We start from the raw sequence: 19,358 nt of genomic DNA, 5'->3' as shown, positions 1-19,358 counted from the left end.
TGCCTGGCTGCTTTTGTAGCATCTATGATGTTAATTAACTCACACCACATAGAGAGTGTTGCTTTAATTGGACAAGGTCTTGGCATACAGCTCAGTGGACAGGCAGGCCAAGTAAAATTTCATAATGTACAATTCTATTATTACCACAGAAAGCCAACCAGTGAGCTCACGGATGTGAACATGTGGGAGGCCGAGCAAGGCTTTGATTCTCCTCTGATAGGAAGAAAAGGAGGAAAAGGATGTGAAATGTTTTTTCAGCTTCCTGAGTAGAAATGAGAGTCATTTCCTCAGCAGACTGGCCCAATCTCAATGTCCAGACTCAGACTCGTGGACTTTGAGGCATGTTTCTGCTAAGTTAGTGAGGTTTTAGGGCTGTCCCACTGTGAAGTGGACGCTCTCTCGCCTCCGTTTTGAGGGTTTTCTGGGGAAGTCTGGAAGCGTAAAAATGATAAACAAGTGCCATAAAGCGGAAATAAAAAAAAGAAAGACAGCAAACGGTACATGAACAATCATTCTTATGTTAACTGATGTAATTGTAAGTTGCTTTGGACAAAAGCATCTGATAAATACTGTAACATAAACAAACATCCTATATTATACACATTTCATTCATCAGCTATTTTTTGTTTAATGATGCCATTTTGCAAAAAAAATTTTTAATTGATTAGTTAATTAACAAAGACCTCTCTTCAGCTCTTCAAGGTAAGAGTCTGGATCACATTCAAATCAGGCGGTTGGTCTATTAATTGTTTTGGCTGCGAAGAAAGTAAAAAACATAAAATAAAAATCCCTAAACTCACAATAGTTAGAAACATTGTGTCATTTTGGTGTTGTCAAGGCCATATGTTATGTCAAAAGTATTATCCCATTCCTATTTATAAATACGTTCAGAAAAGTTCATGCGCCTCCCCAAGAACATCTTTGCATCTTTGCAAAACAGACTAACTTAAACAGAAAACCTGAATGAAAGACTTGATAATGAACAAATTGGAGTATTTTACCAACTTGGAACTGGATTCAAAGCAGAACCCACTACTGGTGCCCATCCCTAAGAGCTGTACCAGCCTGTTCACATAGTGATATGGTAAATGGTATTCCCACGTGCTGAATGCCAAGCTGCACTTCCCCTGAAGAGAGAGATGTGCGCATATGGAGAATTGACCTGATACTTTGACTTTCTGTCAGGATTGCTCCACTGCACTGGTAACAATTTGTGCTGGATTCCTGAGTTGCTGTGCAACTGGGTTGTTTTTAGATGCTGCTGCCCCAGTTGTTGGATTTGACCCCATCTCTGTTTGTTTACATTTGTCCAACAAACGTTCAACTAAGTGGGCCCAGTTTTCTGAGCCATTACCCTGCATTCTCTCTGGGGATAAGGATCTATACTGCCACAAATGAACCATGGCCTATCTAATGACGCACTGTGTGGGCAACATCAATTGTGGCATAGATACAGTATCAGCCATTGTGGAAACTTAACACATTTAAGAAAAGTGTAAGCATTATCTGGATTGTGAGAAGTGCTTCACTATGTGAAACTGTAAATAGGCACTTCTAATCTTGCCCTAGAAACTGCTTGTGACTGAATTTAGGTCCCAGCAGCTGTCACTTTTTTAACAATGTGAGTAATTATCCAAGAATATTTTAGCTCTTTTTAATACTGTCCTGTTTATTAAAAAGTGGTTATGCTTTTTATAAAAAAAAAGATGTCGCACAAGATTATACCATCCATGCTAAAGCGGTTCCCATCACTTATCATTACAATGAATTACCATGGACTCGGTGTGTGCTTGTTTGCTAGGTCCACTTTGTCAACGAGCATTTCAGTGAAGTTTAAAACAACTTTTAACAAACATCCTCAAGTTTAAAGCTAGAGAGTTGCCAGTGCAGGTCAGCCTTGTGAGTCTAGGACTGATGTGTCCTGTCATACCGAACTGGCTTCATGTCTAATGAGGAGGCTCCATGGACATGTCCGGTCTTAGCTAACCACATTTGCACCAGCAGAGTAGCCCCAGGATCCCTCTGCAGCTTCCCAGCTCCTCTATCCATGGCTCCTGCAGTCTATACTACTTCTCAAAGCCATTTGTCAGACTCTGCACACATTAAATTATCATGACCCGAGAGAGATGTCTACCTCTAGGAAGAGACTGAGCCTCAGTCAGACAGATAGGCCGCACGGTGTCTGAGACGGAGAACTGAATGAACAATTGACTGCACAAAAATGTAGGTTTGTTCAGACTGCGCTTGTCATCTTGCCTGTTTTAACAACAGTCACACAGCATAACACACCTGGAGACTCCTGTGAGTGCTCTCATAGGTAATAAACAGATAAACTGAAAGGACAACAGATGATGCTTTCTTATAGAGAGCCCATAAAATTTTCTAATGTGACTCATAGTCGAATAATTCAGGATAAATATGAGTTAGGTGCCCCTGGCGAGCAGTGAAGCTTTCACATTATTCTGTTCTTTTCTATCCATTAATAATGGAATCTCCCTAATGAGCTGGTCAGACTTAAATGAAGAAATGTTCTCTTTTATAAAAAGAGGTTGATATTGAGACAGATCATAGCTATTTTGAGATGAAAGACAAATACGGATCAGATGCTTTGCAGAAATTGATCAATTTGTAAGTGGAAAGGCTTTTAAAATATTGATAAATTCTGTATTTCTTAGTCAGAGGGAAACCATATATTGAAATTATTTTAATTAATTTACCTTTTAGTTACTATGATTTTAAAAGGAACAGACTTGGCAATATCATTGGTTAACAGTAAATGTGTACATGCATGCACGCTACACTTAATGGGTTTTGAGCAGTGGTCAAATCACTGGTTCATTGTAATGTATGTGTTAATAAACTGATGCAGGCTGCACCAAAATTCCAACAGCCTCTTCTAGCTTCTAACTGTCCATGTATAAATTATTATTTGCACACTACCAACTCTCCCATGGATACATCTCCATGTCGACGTCAGCTGTGGTTACCCAGGGGATTTGGGTAATCTTAGATCACTATTTGGTTTTCCTTGCAGCTTTACAGTAGATGGGTTCTAAACTTGCAGGCTGGCAGTTGTCATATTACAGCCAGTGACTCACCATGCAGTAGATGTGTTGTAGGGCAGGAGCGTAGGGCTGTGGCTCTCCCCTCGGAGACTGTGTCGGGGCTGGTAGTGGCTGGGGGCCATGGACTGGGTTGGAGCCTGGGTTTCACTCTCCTCTGACATGGACTTGTGCCACTGACTTCGAGCCTTCTTCAGCCAGCGTCCTCCAAGACCCCATTTCTCCAGATAAACCCTGCACAACTCATAGTTTATGGCTGAATAGTAGAGAAAGTCCAGGGCCAGCAGCACCATGACGAAGAAGCCATAGATCCACACACCGACCAAGGCCGTATAATTACTGCAGAAGACAGAGTGAGAACATTAGCAGAGCATAATGTGGGCAAGGCTTGGACACCCCCCTCACTGGGACCAAATATGGTGACCATCATTTACCTCACATACTGAGCTTCCCTATGAATAATCTCCCATTCTTTGGCACATTTAATTGTGTGTTATTGACCGACTGGGACAGAAGATGAGTCTTCACATGCTTAGAACTTAGGTTGGGTCCTTAACTTCCAAGCTACAGCAGAGCTGCCCAGTGTGGACCACACATATATTAATAACATTATTCAATGTTCTGCTTTTTAATTTTGGCAAAGAATTTCATTAGCACATGAGGCTGTTTTCACCATTTAACTTTGGCTCCTAGTTTTCACATTTCTTAGGTTCTCTCCATGTATTGCATCATCCAGCTGGATTTATTTGAACTTTGTTTTAGTCTGCCCACATACAAAAAGTAGAGCGAGGTAAATGAGCAGCAACAGCTTCCTGAGAAGCCTGAGATATAGCATTTGCCAAAACAGAGAAACATTTCTGTTCATATATCACTGAGGACTGGCTCTGAGAGATGGTGATGACACAGGTTATTACTTCAAAATAGAGATTTATTTAGAAGGAAATCCATCTTTTATGTCATCTTGGCACACTTTGGAATTGGCTTGACTGCAGTGATTGAAGTGCTTATAAAAGAGTAATGTTGAAGTACTTGTCGTTCATTAAATCAAGTGAATCCACTGCCTGTTTGAAAATGATGTGACCTTGGGGATATTTATCTGAATACATGTTGTTAAAACAAACATCTGAACTGCTGAAATGAGCACTAAGGCAGATGAATACCATTACAGCACTTGACAGCATTAACCTTTCCTCACCTCTGAGCCTGAGATACCTACATATAATTTAGTTGGAATGTCTGCTAAGGTGATTTGACATGTGGGGCTATGCAGAGGAGGGCTCAATCACGTTTACTAACTAAAACAAATGTTCAATATTTAACAGCTTTCTCAGAGAAGGAAAGCAGATGCAATTATCTGTCAAAGGTTTGTAGCTTTTCTTGTTGTTTGTTAAAAAATGTAATCTCAGATGACCATTCTACTCTGAATCTATTTCAGTTCTGCTCTGTAACTACTTATAAGAAGGGCTATATGCTACAATGCATTAATCTATGAAACCCACACAGGGCAAACATGCTTGGTTTTGCTTTCAACTGCAGTAAATCTCAGACTATAATACAATTTTCAACATGCAGTGTAAGTAGGGAGCAGAATTATGGCCAGTATGAGCCGCCTGGCCAGTGGTAAATGTCAAACCTGCAGTCTCATCCTGCCTATTGAACCAGGATGAGAGAGTGGCCCCAACAAGCCATCAGACACTAAAATGAAATATCATGACCGGCTGCAGGGCAGTGTGAACTGTGCCGCTGGGCATGCTGGGAGAGCATTAGTGCAGCCTGTCTGTGGTTTTGTCACCAAAACCTTCCACTGAAATCTCCCACCAGAACAATTTTCTGTGTCCTTCACTCTGTTTAAAATAGCTTATCATGGAATGAATGAAACATGTCCCCAGATTTATGTTTTATGGGTCTTTCTTGGTATGTGTGGTATAGTTTACTCTCACTAAAACTCGAAAAGAGCAATCTAATGCATGAAATTCTGTGATACAGTGAAGGACCACTATTATGAGACTTGATATAAGAGCCATCACTTAGCACTTTTATTATATTGAATTTTCCTCAAATTAAAATCGTTAGTATATTTTCTAAAACCTAATTGAAATCAAATCAAAAAAGACAATATGACAGAACAGACACACATTGGGTCAAATGGCAGTATATTGTTACTCACTTGTGTGCATATCCATCTGAGGTGGTGGTGAGGTTGATCTGCATGACCATCTGAAACTCAGTCTCATTGCAGCAGTATTTGAAGGCTGTGTTGTTGTGGTGGCAACAGAACATGTAAGTTTTGTTGTCTGAGAGGCGTGGGCAGTGAAAGCCAAAGTGGTAACGCCCCTTGTGGTCCGAGTAGGGTTCACACACCCGAAAATGAGCTGAGAGGGCTGCAAAGATTAAAATGTAAAATCCACAGAGAAATTGTCAAAAGGGGGTATACATATGGTATACCTCAAGATAAAAACACAGACACACCACTGAAATTAACAAATGAGTGAGTTAACAAATATTTCTTCTTTTACAAGACCAGAAAGAACCTAAACTGCAATAAGACCCACAGAAAAAGTTCTGGACAGTGACGAGGACGATGGGACCATACGGGATGGAAACTGCTGATGGTATGTGTTGTCAGTAAGTTACTGAAATAATAGAGTGCCAATGCATAAAAAGTGTTTCAGCAATCTTTGGTTAGTTAGGCTAAGTAATGCCTGTGTTTTTTCACAAACTGTAATAGGTAGGGGGGATGGATTCTTGTCATTACAGTGTGTTTTCATACAATGTGCATATCATTAGAGGAGTATATGGCCTTACTGATTGGGACTTGAAAGCTACAGTGATGTGAAAAATCAAACCTAATTCATAGTGTACTTAAATGTACTGTAAACATGTGACAATCTTGTGTCTGTGGGTCTGTTTCTGGTCAAGTTAAACACTTAACTGTGTAGCCTGGTCAGGTCAAGTAAATCTCATGAGTTGGTTGGTTCTTTGTCATGGTGCTTTGTTGTACATCAATTATGACCATTCATTGTCAAATATACTTGCAATGATGAACACAATTTTACACCTTAATGGTTTAATGATGTGCTTTTACGCATTAATTATAATTCAAACCACGAGTGTAACAAATTACACATGAACAGCAGGTGAGATGGACACTCAGGACAATCAACCCAAGGAAAGCTGCTTGCCCGAATGAAATACTTGGAAAGGCACTAAAAGCCTGCTGATCAGCTGGCAGGTATCCTCACCAGGATGTTTAACATGTCCCTGACCCTGTCTGAAGTCAGCCACCATCATCCCAGTCCCCCAGAAACCAGGCATTGAGAGCCTCAGTGACTACATACCAACTGCATTAACATCAGTAGCCATGAAATGTTTTGAAAAACTCATGGCACAGCGCATCAAAGCCAGCCTCCCTCCTGCATTTGACCCTCACCAGTTTGCTTATAGGGCAAATAGATGCACGGTAGATGCCATTACTACAGCCCTCCACATAGTGCTGAGCCATTTGGAACACTCACGGACCTATGTGAGAATGTTATCTGTTGATTATACAGTAGCTCAGCATTCAATACAATCATCCCAAGAATATTGACTGACAAGCTGCATGACCTTCACTTCTCCCCCACAACCTGCGTTTGGCTAAAGGACTTCCTCAGTAACTGCCCACAAATTGTTAAAATCAGCTCCTACTGCTCCTCAACCCTCACACTCAGTACCAGCTCCCCCCAGGGTGATGTACTGAGCCCAATCCTATATGTTCTGTACACTTATGACTGTACACCTCATCACTCCAGCAACACAATCATTAAATTTGCTGATGATACCACCATGGTTGGCCTGATAACCGGAGGTGATGAGTCTGTATATACGGATGAGGTACAGGGGATGTCACCAGAAACAATCTCTCACTCAACACCCACAAAACAAAAGAGATTGTCACTGACGTCAGGAAGCACAGGGTGGACCCAGCTCCACTTTACATCAGTGGAGACCTTCTGGAGAGGGTCTACAACTTCAAATTCCTTGTGGACCTACATCTCAGAGGACCTTCCTGGACAGCTAACACTCAAGCGGCGGTTAAAAAGTCCCAGCAGCGGTTATACTTCCTGAGGCTGCTCCGAAAAGTAGAACTAAAGGAAAAGCTCTACCATCAAGAGTGTCATAGGATACTGCAAAACTGTGTGGTATGCCAACTGCACAGCATCAGACAGGAAAGCTCTGCAGAGGGTGATAGTCACAGCAGAGAAAATCATTGGCTGCTCTCTGCCCTCCCTGGAGTACATTGCTCACTCCCAGTGCCTCAGCAGAGCTAGGAAAATCATACATGACTGTGACATCTTCATGTTAGTTTTGCCCAACCAACAATCCAAAACGCCAAGATATTCAGTCTAATCGGCTTCATTTTATAGGTAAAAATGACAAATTAATAAATGTCAGATTAATAGATTTTAAATAGATGTTGGCTGCAGCCCTCTTGTCACCAAATAGTGACAAGTATTTTAAGAATAACTTCATTTTTAAAATTATTTATTAATTCACTTTTAAAGCAATGAATCCACTTTTTTGAAATTAGAGATCAGGTGTAGCCACTTTTAACAGTGGGACACTTTCAACTGCTTTTGGGCTGCAGTGTTTATTGCAGTTTTGGTTCTCTTACTCCAGAGAGTAATTCTGTCCTCTAGACCAAAGCAAATCTGAAAATCTATGATGTAGCTTTGTACTCCATGGCCCCGAAGTACAAGTCAAGTGAGAAATCAATTCTGCATAGTGGAGGGTTGGATTTCATTGTTCCTGACTGCCAAAGACTGCAGAAATCCAGGTGTTACATCTCATCTCTGAAGCAGTTATATAAAAAGAGATTGAGGGTCTCTGGCTTTGAACATTCTGTGTAGTGAAGAGGGACTTTTCACGATGAAACAGGGCGATAAGTTGCTCTTTAATGAGATGGTTCTTAATATCATTCACACCTCACTTTTTTGTTTATTATGAGTTTACTTTTTAATCCAACCTGCGACACATTCTTGTAGCTGTTTTTCCATTAATACTCCATCCTCCTCTTGCCCTATTTATCTTTTTCAAATTTGAGTCGGCATCCCTTCTCTTTTCCTTGTGCATAATGTATAGTCTCTGTCTCAGAGAGATGTGTTGGCTGGGGTTTTCTTGTTGTAACTTTCAGGGTTATAATATGCTGTTCTCATAGTTTTACATTGCAAGGCTTCATTTAGAGAGCACCCTCAGGCTCACAGCTTTTCCTGCCTAGTACACTTTTTTTGCAAAACATTTTTGTAAGTCTCTTAATGTTAAATGTCTTAACTTCTGTCCATCAGATGTCAAAATCTATCTCTTTCTTCTGTCTCTGTAAAATTGTGTCTTATTCCCTGCATTTTAGTTCATGGCTCTAGTGGCTTGCTCAGCAAATGACAGAGACCCATATTTTGTGGCATCCGGAGTTTGCAGACATAGGTCCCTTAGGTAGCATGCCTAATATGGGCACATACTGTGACTCTTGTAGGTGTGTTTGGAGGCACCTCTAATGAGAAATAAATGAATTTGTAAGGGCCAGACAGCCAGACTGGCTGATAAACACACGCTAAACTTTACGTACCTGCAGTGGACAACAGCAGGAAGATGACTGTCAGGACATTGAAGGACTGCTGGCGGGTGATAGACATCTTCTCGTCCTCATGTGGGAAGGAGGGGGGGCGCAGGTGGGAGGAAGGGGGGTGGATGCTTGGTTTTAGCTGGACGTGGGCATCCTCTGCTTGCTGACAGCTCTTCTCACATGGCTGCTGCTTCTGCAGCAGTCAGGACTCTTGATGGGAACAAGACAAGCAGGGAGAGAAAAGATTAAGTTATTTGATTTAGATTTCTGGAAGTTCCACCCTACTGTGTGGACAGCTTGTCTGGCAGTGAGTGCCTATGATGCTTTTCAAAATCTGTCCTTATAGGATAAATTTGACATTCATTTTAATTGAAGTTGGCACTCTGGCACCACTGGGGCTAAAGGTTATTACTTCTTCTTAATACTGCTGTTTTGCTCTTACTGTAATACTCTGATTGTAACCTATCTTGTGTGTGTGTGCGTATTATAGTGGCAATAATGAGAAATCATACGAGCTGAGTTTCCAGGAATAAACGACTACTATATATAATTTAGCATTGATTAAAGGGAAACAGAGAGAGTTTATGTGCTAGACCACAGCAGGTACATTGAAATGTGAAACGTGTCCCTAAGCAAGCATACACATCAAGTATCCAATGATGAAATAATATTTACTTAGTTTTTAAATTAAACTTTTTCAAGAAACATTCTATTTCTATCCTAATAATAAGTAGTGATTTACATTGTTATTTCAATGAAACAAAATTACTGACCCATAAAATAAAGTGTAGCCGATTATAAAATAAAATGAAGCAGATTAGACTGAATATCTTGGGGTCTTGGATTGTTGGTTGGGAAAAACTAACATGAAGCTCTAAAAGCTGCACTCATTTTGCTGTTTGATGATACCATAAGTACTGTACACATAATGCATATATATATGTATATATATGTGTGTGTGTGTGTGTAAACCAAATATTTAATGATTTAGTTTTAATTGCACAACAGCAGACTAGCATTTTACTTGTAAATGATGCATCATCGGACTTCAATTAAAAAGGTTCTTCTTTGACCTGAGTATCACTGTACAGTTGCCATTTGTAGCTGCATCACAGCCGCTGAAGCTAAGTGAGATTAATGGGGTGGTGACACGTTTTGCTTTGCCGCACTTGTTCCTGCAGATTTATTCCGCTAACAGCACCTCAGATAAATGCACACAAATGGTCTCTCTCTCTCTGCATTACTTAATGGTACTGTAATGTTAATGATAATGTATTACTGGCACTACCAAGCAAATTTAGCAGTGCTTTTGTGAGCTATAATGATATTAAAGCCTAATTATTTGAGTCGTCACATGGAAAAAAAAATCAAGTTTTCATCAGTGATTAATCGTGTAAGTCATTTGTCAAACAAAAGTGCCAAATGTTTAATGTTCATTTTTCACTTTTGATTTTTTTAGATCATACAATTAGTCAAGAAAATAATCCTGAGCAATCCATAAAAAATAATCATTAAAATAAATCATTTCAATAATATCCACTGAGGAAGGCCAAAGGGAAAGAAATGAAGGTATTACTGCTGTTACTGATGCCAATCCAGATGTGATTCCTGAGGTTCAGATAGCAAGAATGACTGTCACCCCTTTGCTCAGCTGGCCAATCAATGCAGAAAGCTATGTGCAGTTTCAGAAAGTTGCAAACGTTGGGGCCATGCAGACATCTGATTTAGGGGTCTTTACAGATCCAAAATTTGGACTTGATCCAAACTCAGCCTATAGACAAGTTACTTAAAGCCAAGAAGCAGAGATACTTGTTTCCCTTAAAAAGACAAATTGATCTGAAACTGACCTGACGAGAGACAGATTGATCTGAACAGGCCTGAGAATAACTAGCCCTAATTCAAAATGTAGCTGATCCAGAGAGGAGAGGACACCAGCACTGGCAGCACCATGATGCACCACCAGTTAACAAGGAGCCACTGTCAAAAAGAGTAGATGTCAGTTTTCCCGGCAGTTACAGATCACATGGTATTTTGACACGCAGACCTGACAACTTCAACAATGAGATTCTACTGTACCTGACCCGATTAGACTGAATCTAATTTGGCCCCTGTCCCTCAGAACCGAGGGGACACGTGAAGACCCCTGTTTTGTCTTCAGACTGCCTGAACAACACTCCTAAGAGAATATATTTTTGTCTGGTTGAGACACAGCCCCTAGCTGGTGGTAAATATGTAGCCACATGGAAATGAAGTCAAGCTTTAATGACAAAATATGTCTGTTTAATTGAGCTCCCAGGAAAAAACAATTAGAAGAGACTAAAGCTGTGCAAACACCTTGGAGAATCCTGCAGTTCTTGCAGTGTAGTTACTCTTACTCTGCTTATTTCAGTTCCTATTTGATTCCTTGCAAACTCCTGTACGCAGCATAGGCTAATGGTTTCAACCCAGTCAACAAAGCAGTTACTACAGTATAGACTCTATGGACAGAGCATGTATATGGAGCACAGCTGGCTGTTGCTGTTGTAATTTTGGCCAGACAATCTGTTTCCTCTTCAGAAAGCCAGGCAGCTGAGGTCCCAGATATATATATATATATTCTTCTGTCTTTTTACTTGTGGTGAGAGCTTCAGTGCACTGTCAGATGACAATGTGAGGTTCTACCGGGGATTCCCACCCTCTCAAATCTCCATACAAATGACTCTTCTTTCCTTCTACAGCTCTGCTCTTTTACAAGGGTTATATATACATTATTTCCTCATTGCATCATTGTCCCATTTATCGTTGTGCTGTACAGGCTATAAAAGATCAAGGTTCACTTCATCACAATGCTGGGCTTGTTTGTAAAGTGTAATGAGTGTGATGGTAGTGAAGCAGAACGTACTGTAAATACACAGACGTGCATGCAGACAGGCACACACAGTGTAGTACAGAGTGCTCAGCTCCCGAGGACTGAAAACAGAACATACTGCCCAGTTGAGCAGACATGCATCACAGATGGAGGGTCTTGCTACTTCATGTTTACAGTATGGCTAGATCAGACTAAATTATACATAAGATCATGACAACCCAGTGTTACCACTCTCAGAGTAAATGTAAAGGCTGTTACAAGAGGAAATGTCTAAACAATTAATAGACTCCATAAAAGCACACAGGGCTTGTTTATTTGTCCACACAATACTCACTGTTGTTGCCTGTGAGAAGGAAATATTAAATGACCAATTACTCAGGCAACCACTGTGAATGTAACAGCATACTTTTAATCACAACACAGCAGGAGACCTAAATCTGTCAGAGGTTTGATGAGGGAAAGTTCAATGGGAGATTTTGAGCTATCTGGAGATTACACACAGTGATATGCCAGGCCTATCTCACGAGCATTCTTGTCCAAGTCTTATTTTTGTTCAGTCATTAACTTCTAAAGTCTGTGGCATGTTATTATTCTCCCTAAAAGCCATTATTTATTTATTTTTGCCTGCTATGTCTTATCTGAGAAGCTTTCAAGTCTGTAAAGGCATGAACTTCACATTACGATTCTCTCTACAGCTTTAATTTATTTTGAGCCTGGTATTTTGAGTATTCACTTAACCTCTTTTATCTTATGAATGATAATTGGTGGATATGTATGCAACATCTGCGTCTCATTAGGCGGCTTAGAGCGGTCATCTCCTCATCGGAAGGTTGGTGGGTTGATTCCCGCTCTCCCTAGTCCAAGTGTCGAAGTGGCCTTGGACAAGACACTGAACCCCTAGTTGCCCCTGTTGGCCAGGCAGCAACCGACAGCGCCACAATCAGTAAGAAATTTCCCCACAGGGATTAATAAAGTGTAATAAATTTATTTCATCAGACTACAAATACACTTCCTGTTGCTATTCTGAACCTCAATCTGTGTTAATGTGCATTATCAATCACCCTAAAGCATGTGTTGGTGAGAATCCGGACTTAAGTGCAGTTTGGAGATGAGACTCCCACTTCACACACTGGATGAGTGCACACTAGCTAAGTGACTGCATTTCATATCTGGGTTTGCTGATGGGCTTGCATCCAAATACTGATCAGTATTCTGCTGCACTGAGCCCTGTGTCTAATCCATGCACCCTTTGACTGGCATCATAATAAACTGGCTTTCATTCACTTTTGAGTACATTAGAGCTTCACTCTGAAGCCCTACAGTGCTCCATTAGGATAAGAGCCCATGTTGGCAGATTTAGAGCTGTGATATGATCATTGGCATAGAGGACTGGACTGTGTGCAGTGCAATTGTCTATGAGTTAAGAATGGTGTCCTGAGGCATTATAAGATGGCTGATGATCGGTGCATGTTTAGAGTTTATCATATAGGGTTGTGGATATACTGAAAGACCAGTTCTATGTTCTAATATAGATATCAGTTCTGTAAGTCACATGTGGTCTTCTTTATTTGGAGGTGGTGGGGCTGATGGACTAGAGAAATATTTCTATTATTTGGTTTAGTCAGATCTGTAGAACCACTTAGTTTCTCACCCATGTAGACGGGACCCTACAGCCAATCAAATCACTTAATTCTAAACTACAGTATATGTGCCTAGATGAGTAATGTCAGTGTTTGATCATAGGCAGATGGTCACACTGAGCCAGACAGCAGCCTGTTACACAAGAGCCACCGACTTTGAACAACCCACATTAGGTTTCCTACTAAAGTCTCTTTCTTATTTACTGTAGCTGACAAACACGAACACGTGTCTCGTCCTGCACCTTAGCCTGCTTAACAAACATCCACCAGGGAAACATGCACTGCTAACAGACTGCCAATTAGTTGCTCAGCTGCAGCACTTTTTAACTTTATCTGCAAATACCACTTTGGTGCTTTTAGATACTGGTGCTGGTATTTTCAAAAGGAAGGGAACTCCCTTAAAAGCCACAGCCAGAGCCTTAACCCTCACTGCATCATGAAACATTACTGAACTGAAATTAAAATACATAAATATTAAGATCTGTTAAATCATTTTGTACACCTTTCCTGTTCAGCACAGCTAGAGCTGGAACCTCTTTCATAACACAGGCAGTGTACAAACTGAATGATCTTGAAGTGTCTTAATAGTTAAAAGCAAAATCTAAAAACACAAGAAGTTACACAGTTAAAGTAACAAAAAAATTACATTTCTAAAATCTTTCAGGTGTCATATTACACAACTACTCACACAGAGTCACAACCAAATGTCTCCAGTCTCTTCTGGTTTTGTTATTTACTACAAAACAGAGAAGGCACGGCCCAGGAATCTTCCCATTACAAACTGATGATGTGGTGTCTGGGTAATAACTGCTTATTCACTTGTGCTGTATCACTGCAAAGTCAGAGCTGCAGAACTGAACATGACAACTGATGAATAGAGGTCCTTCTTCGATTTACACGATCACTCACCTGAATACATTTTCCAGATCAAATATTCTAAATTAAGCCCAGAGGCAGCAGCAGTGTGTTTTGGTCTGATGGCTTAATGTCGCCCGGGAGACGTTTACGTCATAGAAGATATGAGGAAGAATGTAACATCTAATAATTAGCACACGCACAATGTAGTGTACAGGAAATGAATACGGCTGGTCAGAGGGGAATAACACCACGGGGTTGCTATAGAGCTTGCTCTGGAGAGTTTAACAAATATGGTCACATAATGTGCTCAGCTGATTTGCACTGCAGCCACCATGCAGCATGGGTGGTCTGCTTCTGTTTTTGACTTGGTAAGAGTTTGTTGGCTTAACACAAGCAGAAGATGAGAGAAGAGCTGTAATCAAACTCACATTTGCCGCAGGCTTGCTGTGTTCTACCTGCTGAGAGCTTTCATGTTGATGGAAACCATTGTGTCTCCTCCTTCACTTTGTCTCTGTCCCTTAATTCATCACCAATTCAGATCTCAAAGGCAAATTATTAAAAAATAAGAGGCATGTGTGGAACAATAGTGCCGAAGATTTTCCCACCAGTTTTTTGCTTAAAAATGTAACATTAATACCTATAGTCAATTTTAAAAACTCTGAAGGCCTTTTTAATGTTTTGTTATTTATTTGTTTGTTTAGAGGAATCTGAAATCAGTGGTTTGTAAGACCTGACAGGACCTGGAGATTTTCTGATCACACTGTTAGAAACAGTTTAATGTTGGACAACATTTGTTTGATATTTCTGCAGAGGGGAAAATCATCATTTACTTGGAAATGAGTCTCTCCCCAGCAGCGGTTCCAACCTGATCTGAACATTGCTCATTTCACCCTGCTGCAGTGCTCCAGTCTAATTTTATTACGATTTAACCACATATAGAAACAGCGAAAGTTGTAATTATAATATGCTGAAACGCCCTACAGATTTGTATCATGTAGTAGCTGATAGGAGAAAGTCTATTCCTGACCAAATGAGAATTTAACATTGCAGCTCTTTCATCAGTAACTTTTGCTTGGCAGTAAATATATGCATGCAGCATAGCAGAAATAGCTAATGAGATGGCTACTGGACTCAAATAAGTTGAATTCATTATACAATCAAGGTCTCAAAGTCATGTGGGGGAGGAATATTCTTGGAGCCCCACTGAATATAATGGAGATCTAGATCTTGTGATATATGAATGAATTGAGCTCACCTGATGCTTCACAAGATACTGCAGATTGTGAAGCTACTGATAAGACCCTCAGCTGGAGTGTTTAATTTGTCTCTTTTGACTGGCTTTGAAATGTTTAGTTGATTAATTGATTAGCTGCTAGAAAATTAAATTTTTTTGACGAGTTCTTAATTGTTTGCCATCTATTAGGCAAAAACAAAAGATTTGTGCTTGTGATATATTGTATGGTCACTACACAGTTCTTTTATTTTGAATGTTTTTGTCACTATTTTTGTATAAATTTGTATTTGTATTACAAACCAATTTATATTTAGGAACCAAATGCAAGGCAGAGCCAGAGGGAATTGGTGCAGAAGAGATTAACACCATGGAAGGCGCTGAGGCAGACAAGCAAGAACGTGGCAGGAAAGTAATGTAGACTACAACAAGGCTGACCTCAGGTTTATAATGGGGAACATGGAAACACAAAACTCAGAAAAATAAATAAGGAAGTGGGTACAAAATAAGAAGAATGTAAAAATAGGAATGTAGGTTCAAAACTAAACTAGGCTTTCCTATGGGCAAATTTCTAAACAGTGTCCAAACAAAACAGGAGAGCTAAACTTACAAAAACCAAATCAAATACTTAGCAGACAAAAGGTGAACACACAGACAGGTGAGTGTAATTAGAGCTGGCAGGGCCTGAGAATAAGGAACGAAGAGAAGGGCGTAAGGGTACCAAAATAATGAGTTTATCTTTCACTTTTGGATTCCTAATAAGGCGGAACAATCTCAAGACTGTGGGGGACATTTTTCTCTATATTCTATCATTTTATGGACTTAAATAATTTATTGTTTAATTAAATAAAAGCACAGATTACATCTTTATTATTCAGAGATGTGCTTTTATCGAGAGACTCACTGGACTGAGTGCTGTTGACTTTGACTGCCAAATGTCACAGAGATACAGGCGCTGTTGCAGTTAAGTCACTTTCAAGGCCACAGAAAGCCTTCCAGGAATTGTTCCACAGCAGCTCCCAGCACATTCAAGGTTTGAGCTGCCTGCAGGCTACACAGAGGCCGCATCTGTCAACGCATCCGCGCTTTGGCACTCACATACACTTTTCTTTGGTTGTGGGACTGTGACTCATGCAGAATAACTGGACTTGTTTTGGCTCCAGGGTTTGAGAAGCATATCCCATGGACTATTTGGTGTCTGTAATGCAGACAGACAGGACAGTATCTTCCAGACACAAGCCAGCCCTGTTTGTTTGGATTTGCTTTAACACCCCATTCTGGGCTCAGCTGGTTTCTCTTGGAAGTGTTCCCTGTCATCATCCGCCTGACCCTGGCTTTAAAATAGCCTCAACGCAGACAAATACTCTGGTGGGAATTTCAAAAATGAAGAAAGAGTAAATCATGACATGGGACACTTATGCATGACTAAACTGCAACTCAAATGCAGCACTTTGATCATCTTTCTTGTGTCCCCACATGGCCTGGATTAATATTTTATTTCATGCAGACCCCTGTAATATCTGCACTAAAAGTGAAAATGATATGTGACATGGAAATAGCTGAAGGAAACCCACTCAATAAAGGATAACAGGTCAGAAGACTAGACAATAAAATCAACAGTATGGAGAACTTGTCCTTATCTTTAACACTAAGTTCAGATCAATATATAAAATACTGGAAGAAATGTACTACAGTAAATACTGTTCCAAAGCTGTAACAGATTACATCTCATTGAAAGACCCTGTACCTTTATAAATGTTATGCTGCCCATGCCCACTTAGACTGTTTGGAAACAACAACAGAAATTCCTAATCCACAGTCACTTAAACCCTTAAACATAGAGAGGTTTCTGAGTTTGCCCTCTGATGACCTCCATGATCTAAAGTCTGTCTTAAGAGGTTTAACAATCCAGACCATACCCCTCTCAACTTAGCATCAACATGCTGTAGCCATGACAGATACACTGTGGAGTCCTGCAGAGCTCTCAAACACAGACAACCTGAGGTCACAGACAGCCTCATACTGTACTGCCAAAAATACCTCAGATGAGAACGGATAAAATCCACCACTGCGCTACATCCAAACACTAATGGTGTTTTGGCAGTCAATTTATATAGCCTGCTAGAAAAACCTTAACATGCAAGGAACTGGCTGTGGGCTGCTCCGACAATCATTATTGGATGTGTTGTTTGACTGGCCATCGCAGTGAGATTGTACTTCATTAATGAGGCTCTCCTGCTTTTGACCCACAGAGAGTGAACTCAGCTCAGTTTGCATAAGTTTGATGGATCTTCTGTGAATAACTTCCTGTTATGTCCTGAAATGCACCCAATGAGTTACACTTCTAAACTGTAATATTATTACTTCTTGCTAAATGCTCTGAAGTCCCTACTAAAAAGGTTCTATTGTCCTGATTTCTGTGACTGTGGAATTAATTTTTATTATCAAAATGAATAATAGCAGTGGCTCTACCTGCTGTTAAAGGCTGATAATATGTGGATGTAATTATTGTGTCTGTTTAAATTATTAGCCGTTACCGGAGAGAGGGATTATAGTGAGCCATTACATTACATGGTTAACCAAAAATTAAGTCACTGGAGCCTATAATGACTCACGGATTTTAGTGAGGATTTATATAACACATATTCTCTGTCAGCACTGATGAGCCAAAACATGACTGTTTCCTTACTAATATGCTATTGGTCTTTCGCGTGCCACCAAAACAGATCTGATCTGCTGAGGCACATATGGTGCGAGAGCCTTGCTGTTTCAGAGATTCTTTACACCTGTCCACTTCTCACACATACAACATTTTGACTATATGAATTCACTGTTTACGTGCTCTCTAATATATTTATGCTGGACTTTCAAGATAAAGCCATCCATCCCAGTTTCCCAAAGCCCGAGGAGATGTCTTCATACTTTTTGGTCCAATAAATAATCCAAAACCCCAAAGATCTTCAGTTTCACAGACTGAAAAAGAAAAAACAGAACATCTTCACACTTGAAAAACTGAAATATATGTTAATTTAATAATTAGCCAATTTAATCAACTAATTATTGCAACTAGTGATTGCCTAAAGTTACCCAGGTCAATGAGGGAAAAGATTATCTCAACTTAAAGGTCCATTTACAGTAAATGGAGTAGGCTCAAGGGTTAAGAAAGAACTTTCATGCTAAAAAATAAGTTTTATATTTTATTCAAAGGATTTTTAAGTCATTAACCAAAGACTGAGATATGTTTGAAAACACTGAAGCGTTCTAAGAGTGCTTTTGAGCATATTGTATATACTTTCCTGAAGATCAAGAACGACTGTGTCTAATTTTGAGATGAAACAGAGATCATCTTTATTATCTAAAAAGCTATTTAAAAGAGTAAAGTAAGCATCTTAAACGCTAATCCAGTGGTAGTGCGCCCAGCTGTTTCTTCTCCACTTGTTGACACTGTACAGTATGCAGATGCATTTGAGCTGTTTCCTTGCCAAGCTCCTTTTATCTGGTGATAAAAGCATGTTCTCTTCTTTGGCTGAGCTACAGCGACAGAGGCTCTGCTGCACCTCTGGCTCTGTAATCAACAGCCAGCGTCTGACATGGAAGTTTAACCCTTCGTCTACTGCCCGCACGTTTTAGCTGTCACTCATACCTCAGTAAGGAAGGTCAGGACAGATGTATGGCTTTATATGTAAGTTCAAATCAAATCAAATCAAATCAAATTTTATTAGTATAGCGCCAAATCACAACAAAAGTCATCTCAGGACACTTTACAAAGTAAGGTCTAGACCTTACTGTTATCAATATTATTACATAGTGAAAACCCAACAAATCCCCCTTGAGCAAGCACTTGGCAATAGTGGGGAGGAAAAACTTCCTTTAACGGAAGAAACCTCCGACAGACCCCGGCTCTTGGTGGGCGGCCTTCTGCCTCGACCGTTTGGGGTGAGTGGATAGAGGAGAGACAAAAGAAGAAAAGCAACAAGACACAACAATCAAACACTGATCAGGTCGATGTGGCTGGTGACTGCTCATCAGAGACGTAGAGCTCCAGGGCCAGGGCACCCTGCAGAAAAGTACAGGGAGAGAGAGAGGACACACTACAGGAGAGAGGAGACACAAAGTTAGT

General features: G+C 40.2%; 1 protein-coding gene across 2 annotated transcripts in view; it reads right to left on the bottom strand.

Annotated features, from left to right (window-relative positions):
* Positions 1-19,358, bottom strand: part of shisal1b (shisa like 1b) — a 33,917-nt gene that overhangs the window by 5,388 nt on the left and 9,171 nt on the right. Inside the window, exons 2-4 of one of the 2 annotated variants that reach the window (XM_020623578.1) lie at positions 8,665-8,871; positions 5,230-5,443; positions 3,099-3,401 (exon numbers count right to left, since the gene is read on the bottom strand). In XM_020623578.1, coding sequence (XP_020479234.1) covers positions 3,099-3,401; positions 5,230-5,443; positions 8,665-8,731 — 584 coding nt within the window. In that variant the 5' untranslated portion in view covers positions 8,732-8,871. Of the gene's footprint in view, positions 1-3,094; positions 3,402-5,229; positions 5,444-8,664; positions 8,872-19,358 lie in introns of those variants that run through there. The other variant, XM_020623572.1, reaches the window with a different exon arrangement.

This window comes from Monopterus albus, unplaced genomic scaffold (assembly GCF_001952655.1).
Source record: "Monopterus albus unplaced genomic scaffold, M_albus_1.0 scaffold7.1, whole genome shotgun sequence".
Classification (NCBI taxonomy): Eukaryota; Metazoa; Chordata; class Actinopteri; order Synbranchiformes; family Synbranchidae; genus Monopterus; species Monopterus albus.
Note: the sequence above shows the minus strand (reverse complement) of the source record. Positions and strands in the feature narration are given on the sequence as shown.